The sequence below is a fragment of the Borostomias antarcticus genome, assembly GCF_949987555.1.
Source record: "Borostomias antarcticus genome assembly, chromosome: 16".
Classification (NCBI taxonomy): domain Eukaryota; kingdom Metazoa; phylum Chordata; class Actinopteri; order Stomiiformes; family Stomiidae; genus Borostomias; species Borostomias antarcticus.
The window spans coordinates 7,331,640-7,338,298 of NC_140249.1; the positions used below are offsets into that span (position 1 = coordinate 7,331,640).

General features: G+C 49.6%; 1 protein-coding gene across 1 annotated transcript; it reads left to right on the forward strand.

The window, feature by feature from the left end:
* Window positions 1-1,312: 1,312 nt before the first annotated feature.
* On the forward strand, window positions 1,313-6,130 carry LOC311319327 (glycogenin-1-like). Its single transcript, XM_084450852.1, has 7 exons — window positions 1,313-1,444; window positions 2,779-2,914; window positions 3,270-3,444; window positions 3,903-4,065; window positions 4,769-4,895; window positions 5,448-5,673; window positions 5,960-6,130. Exons 1-7 carry the CDS (start codon window positions 1,438-1,440, stop codon window positions 6,125-6,127), a joined length of 1,002 nt encoding a protein of 333 aa, XP_084306978.1. The 5' UTR covers window positions 1,313-1,437; the 3' UTR covers window positions 6,128-6,130.
* Window positions 6,131-6,659: the final 529 nt, after the last annotated feature.

Sequence of the window (6,659 nt, forward strand, 5' to 3'; positions counted from 1 at the left end):
CTAAGGAGGTCGTCCCTATTGGCGCAACTGTCAGTGCTTCAGAGTTTTAGGGTTAAGGTTAGGGTGAGGTTTAGGGTTAGGTATAGGGTTAGGGTTAGGGTTAAGGTTAGGGTTAGGGTTAGGGTTAGGGTTAGGGTTAGGGTTAAGGTTAGGGGTTAGGGTCTTCCTTAACCCTAAACTCAATGGTGTTATCGCTAAACTGGGTTGCGAAACGCGTAGACGCAAGCGGGAGACCCAAGTTCTAATACCGCCCTGGGCATGCCGAAACAGATGGGTTATACCTTTATTCGTCATAATGTCGCAAGAAACGTGTCACAAAGTTCAAGGGTAGTGTCCACAGTCAAGATGTGCCACGTGTTGTTTCTATCACAGACCCTTTTCACAGCAACCATTTCGACATGTCAAAGCAAGGTAACACAGGAGTAATTAATAACATGGCCCTATTCCATTTAGGCTTTAGCTGGGCCGGCTAGGGCCCTGATACTGTGCATGCTGGCTCATTGGAATGGCTGTGACTCACTAAATAGAATGGGACCTTTATTAATTTGATTAACTACACCTGTGTTTACCCTGCTACGACACGTCAAAATGTCTGCTGGGAAAATTGTGGATTGTCTACAACAACAGCTGGTCACAGAGTAGGAGATAATGGCATACCGGTGAAGTGCACGTCTAGCTGTCTCTTCTACCCTCGCTCGCACAGTCGATGCAATCACGCTTGAAGGCCACTAGATAGAGCTACATTACTCTTATTGCATAAGTAGGCCGTACATATAGCATTCTAACCCCAAAGAATATTAGTGAGCATGGTGCAAACATAACTACCACCTCATCCCCTTAAACATGTGATTGTCACAAAGAATATTAGTGAGCATGGTGCAAACATAACTACCACCTCATCCCCTTAAACATGTGATTGTCAGTTCAGACAATGGTTTCTAAAACAGTAGGCTACTTTTCATTAGTTTCCACTGAGTGAATGAGGAATAATCATCCTTGTGTGTTAAATAATATGTGTGTGTGTGTGTGTGTGTGTGTGTGTGTGTGTGTGTGTGTGTGTGTGTGTGTGTGTGTGTGTGTGTGTGTGTGTGTGTGTAGAGCATGGATGTATTAGGTGTAGAGAGAGAGAGAGAGAGAGTTAAATAATGTGTGTGTGTGTGTGTGTGTGTGTGTGTGTGTGTGTGTGTGTGTGTGTGTGTGTGTGTGTGTAGAGCATGGATGTATTAGGTGTAGAGAGAGAGAGAGAGAGAGAGAGAGAGAGAGTTATAAAGGGGCGTGTACGCTGTCATTTGTCACGTGGTCCGGAATATATGGCAGACTGAGTTCAGTCCAGTCTGCGTTTGACTGTTGCCAGCTGATCCTCGCTGCTCCTCTCTGCCCATCGTAGGCCTACTCAGTTGCGACAGTCTCCAATCTCGGGTGGACTGAACACGTACCATGGCGGGTAAGTAAGACAGTTAGCTCACAGTGACACCGGCCGCCTCCACACTATTCCCTGCCTCGACGCTATTGCGTCGTATGCACGCACTTTATTGTTCATTTTATAATCTTTTGGGTGCTATGTGATTTATGTTAAATACGACACGGCGATTAGCGTAACACATCGTGGCACACAGGCAGGTGTAATGTTAAAAGGCTACTTAATAAGGACGTCGTGTGCTTTAAATGTTTTTTTTGATGGAGTCGCGACGCCGCATCACCAGGGCGCTGCGCTGCTACGTGCGGCAGGAAAAAAAGACCCCAATGGTCTTCGATGTGCGCGAGCATCGCAACGTTGTGTAAACGCGCGCGCGTTGATGCTTTTAGTTTTGCTCCCCCGGGCTTTCATACCACGCGAAGTGCCTCGATGCATCGGACCCATGCGGTCACATGACAGTCCGATAGTAGTTTGGACAGGCGCAGACAGGAGACCAGAGTTGTTGAGGTGTAGGCGACGGTGTGTAGGCCTCTACTTATGCGGACGGGTGCATGCGATGAAGGGTGAAGGCGACTTTTTAACAGGTGTCGCTCGTCAGTAGGCTATTGCTTCCACCCTCATTTGTCCATCGCTTGGTTAACTTCTCTTTGCGGTGTAGGGGAACCTCCCCCATGAGATTAACACTTCATTTCCTGCATTCTAGTGAATTTGCACCAATTTGTGTTTAATGCTATTCTCATCACGAATAAAGTAAAAAAAAAGAGACAATATTAAGATCAAATCAATAATCAGATCATACACATGGGTACATTTTTGGTCTAATAAACTTGGAAATGGCAAATGGCCTTGTAGACTATAGAGACCAGACATAATGGTCGTTTATGGTTGATTAAGTTTCATCACGTTAACAGCGGCAAGTTTAAAGTCCGCCAACGTCAATCATGCCACCAACGTTCTATGACTGTAAAAGTATACCTAGGCGTTCTCACATTTTTCTTGGTTTTGTTATTTATAGTATCATTCCAATCATAAGACGTATACCTACAGGCAGTGTTTGCACGCAAATACGGGACAAATCAAAAAATAAGGACAGTGAATTTTATTTCTCAATACAGGACAGCCCCTTTTTATATGGGACAGGGTCCCAATCTTTGCTCCTCTAACTTACAAACGCACGCGACCACCACCTCCCATAATAAAACACTTTAGGCACAGAAACCCCAGCAGTTCGATGGGCAGGTGGATGACATTTTTACCAATTCAGCTCAGTTACATCAGTCATGATGTGTATGATGTGTTGGTGTTGTATCATTGTGTGTGTGTGTGTGTTTGTGTGTGTGTTTTCATTTGTGTCTGATCAGACCAAGCATTTGTTACACTGGCCACGACCGACAACTATGCTCACGGAGCGATGGTTCTTGGCCGGTCTCTACGCAACCACAACACAACCAGGAAGCTGGTCGTCTTGATAGGACCGCACGTTGCAGAGCCCTGCAGGTACAGCAGTACACACACACACACACACTCTCACGCTCTCTCTCGCTCACACGCACACACGCCACACACACCACACAAAGACACCGACACACATTCACACTCACTCACTCACTCACTCACACACACACACACACACACACACACTCTCACGCTCTCTCTCACGCGCACACACGCCACACACACAAACACACCGACACACATTCACACTCACTCACTCACGCACACACACACACACACACACACTCTCACGCTCTCTCTCACGCGCACACACGCCACACACACAAACACACCGACACACATTCACACTTACTCACTCACTCACTCACGCACACATGCTGTGTTTGTATATGTGCAGGACCGTGCTGCAGTCTCTGTATGACGAGGTGTGTGTGGTGAACATCCTGGACTCTGGAGACGTGGCTCACCTGGCTCTGCTGAAGAGACCTGACCTTGGAGTGACCTTCACCAAGCTACACTGCTGGACGCTCACACATTACAGCAAGTGTGTGTTCATGGACGCTGATACACTGGTGAGACCATAGTGAGTGTCTGCTAGGGGTGTAACAATATATCGTGCCACAATATTTCACGATACAGAAACGTCACAATACGTATCGTCAAGGTGAAAACAATATTGTGATATGTTTATTGTATATCAGTGAACGCTGGCTACACAACGCTGGTAACAAACACGTCTTTTGTCTAGGCCTATCCATGATATTACAACAGTTAAGCTCTTAATTCACAAAGTGTAGTGGAGTAGAAATATGGAGAAATGCACAATTGGTGTAGACAGCAGCACTACTGCAACGCTTCACACCTGCCTGTGTATCGTATTGTTATCGTCAACCCAATATCGTGTATCATATTGTGAGATTGTGACATCATATATGTGTGTCCTCGTGCTCAATCGGCCTACAGTTCATTGCCTTGAATTGATTCCCACAACTTTGTGTGTGTGTGTGTGCGTGATCATTCGTTTACGCAGGTTTTATCGAATATAGACGAGCTGTTCGAGAGGGAGGAGCTATCGGCCGCGCCGGACCCTGGTTGGCCAGACTGCTTCAACTCAGGAGTGTTTGTGTTCAAGCCCTCCGACGACACGCACCACAAGCTGCTCACGCTCTGCACCGAGAGCGGCAGCTTCGACGGTGAGCAGTGTCCCGCGTGTTCAGCCCCTCTCTCTCGCTCTCTCTCTCTCTCTCTCTCTCTCTCTCTCTCTCTCTCCTCCTCTGGGGTCTGTGCAGGTGATAAGAAGGCTGAACCTTAGACTTTAGAGGCTGTTGGTCTCAGACCACCTCCTCCTCCACCCCTCCCTCCTCTTCCTCTTCTCCCTCCTCCTCCTCTCTCATCCTCCTCCTCCTCCCCCTCTCCCACCTCCTCCGCCACCCCTCCCTCTTCCTCCTCTCCCTCCTCCTCCACCTCCTCCTCTCCGCCACCTCTTCTCTTCTCCTCCCCCACCCCTCCCTCCTCCTCCTGCAGATAGCAGTGAACCCACCTGACCTGGGCTTGTCTCTCTGCTCCTCCCCCTGCTCTCTGTGGGCCCTCCGCTCTCCGTCGGGATTGCGCCAGGGCCCCGCGGGGATTTACGAGCGGGGCGCGTCACAGGACGTGTGAACCATGCAGCCCTGCTGTCGACAGGGTCCCGTCTTTGTCCTATTTATAAACGTCTGAACAGGAGAGGAACGCGTGATGGGGTGTGTGAGGAGGGAGTGGCAGAGGGGGGTCAGAGTAGGTAAAGGTTAGCAGATTATATTTCTGTGAAACTGATAGTAAACAAGGTCGTCTGCGTTTGCTTCCTCTGTCGTGTGTGTGTGTGTGTGTGTGTGTGTGTGTGTGTCTCCATCCATCCAGGTGGAGACCAAGGTGTTCTCAACAGTTTCTATAACACCTGGGCGACAGCAGACATATCCAAGCACCTCCCCTTCATCTACAACCTCAGCAGCATCGCCATCTACACCTACTTGCCAGCCTTCAAACAGTCAGTCCCCACACACACACACACACACACACACACACACACGCACCCCTTTCCACCAGAAGAACAGTATGTGTGTAAGAGCATTATCAGTATGCAGGCTTCCCTCACTCATCCATATTTAGCTCAGTGTGTGTATAGGGTGTTGGGTTGCAGGTAAGGAGGGGGTTAGAACAAACACACACTCACTGTGGGACAACCCCCAAATAGAGCAGCTGTACGTGACCTTCTTCACTCTGCTTTACACACACACACACACACACACACACACACACACACACACACACACACACACACACACACACACACACACATTATCCTAGCCTACTGCATACACACACTATGCCACTTTGCACACAGTAGCATCATGTGTTTTCTTGATGTTTTGTGCTGATTTTCGGAATATGTACTGTATGTTCTTAGCCTGTTGTGTTGACTGTTGAGCCACTGTACATCTAAGACGATTTTCTGTCACGACACGTTTTCTGAACCTGAATTCACAGGCTGACAACCCGTGTGTGTGTGTGTGTGTTGTGTGTGTGTGTGTGTGTGTAGGTACGGGCGTGACGCCAAGGTGGTCCACTTCCTGGGGAAGGTGAAGCCGTGGGATCACTCGTACGACCCTCAGAGCGGCCAGGTCAAAGGCCACACTCTGCACCCCGACCTCCACGAGGTGCACCCCGACTACCTGACCATGTGGTGGGGTATCTACTACTCCTCCATCCTGCCAACGCTGCAGCAGGCCTACGGGGAGACGCCCTTCAATACCGGCTGCACTGTGGTGAGTGAGTGTGTGTGTGTGTGTGTGTGTGTGTGTGTGTTTACAAACGGTCAAAAGAGTATCTGTCATCCTCTATTCCCCACTGGTTAACACTCTCTCTCTCTCTCTCTCTCTCTCTCTGTCTCTCTCTGTCTCTCTCTCTCTGTCTGTCTCTCTCTCTCTCTGTCTCTCTCTCTCTCTGTCTGTCTCTCTCTCTCTCTGTCTCTGTCTCTGTCTCTCTCACTCTCTGTCTCTCTCTCTCTGTCTCTATCTCTGTCTCTGTCTCTCTCCCTCCATCTTTACCCAGGATGAGAGCACCCAGGTAGCGGTGGAGGATCCGCCCGCTGCTTCGCCCCCTCCCCCCCAGATCTCGTCCGAGGAGAGGAAGCAGAGGTGGGAGGCGGGCCAGGCTGACTACATGGGGGTCGACTCCTTCGACAACATCGAGCGCAAACTCGACTCATTCCTGAAGTAGAATTCAGAGGGGGTGAAGGGGTGTGTGTGTTGGGGGGGGGGGGTTTGAGGGAGGTGGTAATGGACTGCTGAGAGTGCACCAATTCGAGGCCAGAGATGGCTCAGTGAGGGCGGGGTATAAACTGCCACTCGGCCAATCAGAAGAGCACACGGAGGAGGATGACGTATTGAAATGCCCCTGTGTATCCTGGGCCTGTGGACTTGTGTGTGTGTGTGTGGCCCTGTCAACCTTCATAAGCCTCTGTCCCAATGTCTTAAGCCCCTCACCTTCTGCAGATGTGACCTATCTAGTCCTCCTAGCTCTAGCTAGTCCTCCTGTGATGATCCTGTTAGCCTCTCCCCCCACCAAGTTAACTAACAGCACCTCGGATCCTCAGCCACCAAGTGAGCAGATGGTTAGGAAGATGTTCCAGTAGATGCTGATACTCCTCCCCTCCACCCTAGTGCTTAAAGCCTGGGCCCCTGTACAGGAACAGCTTCTCCTGGCCACTTCCTGGGCTGTGGATTTGAGAAAACCTGGTTCACTCTACCCG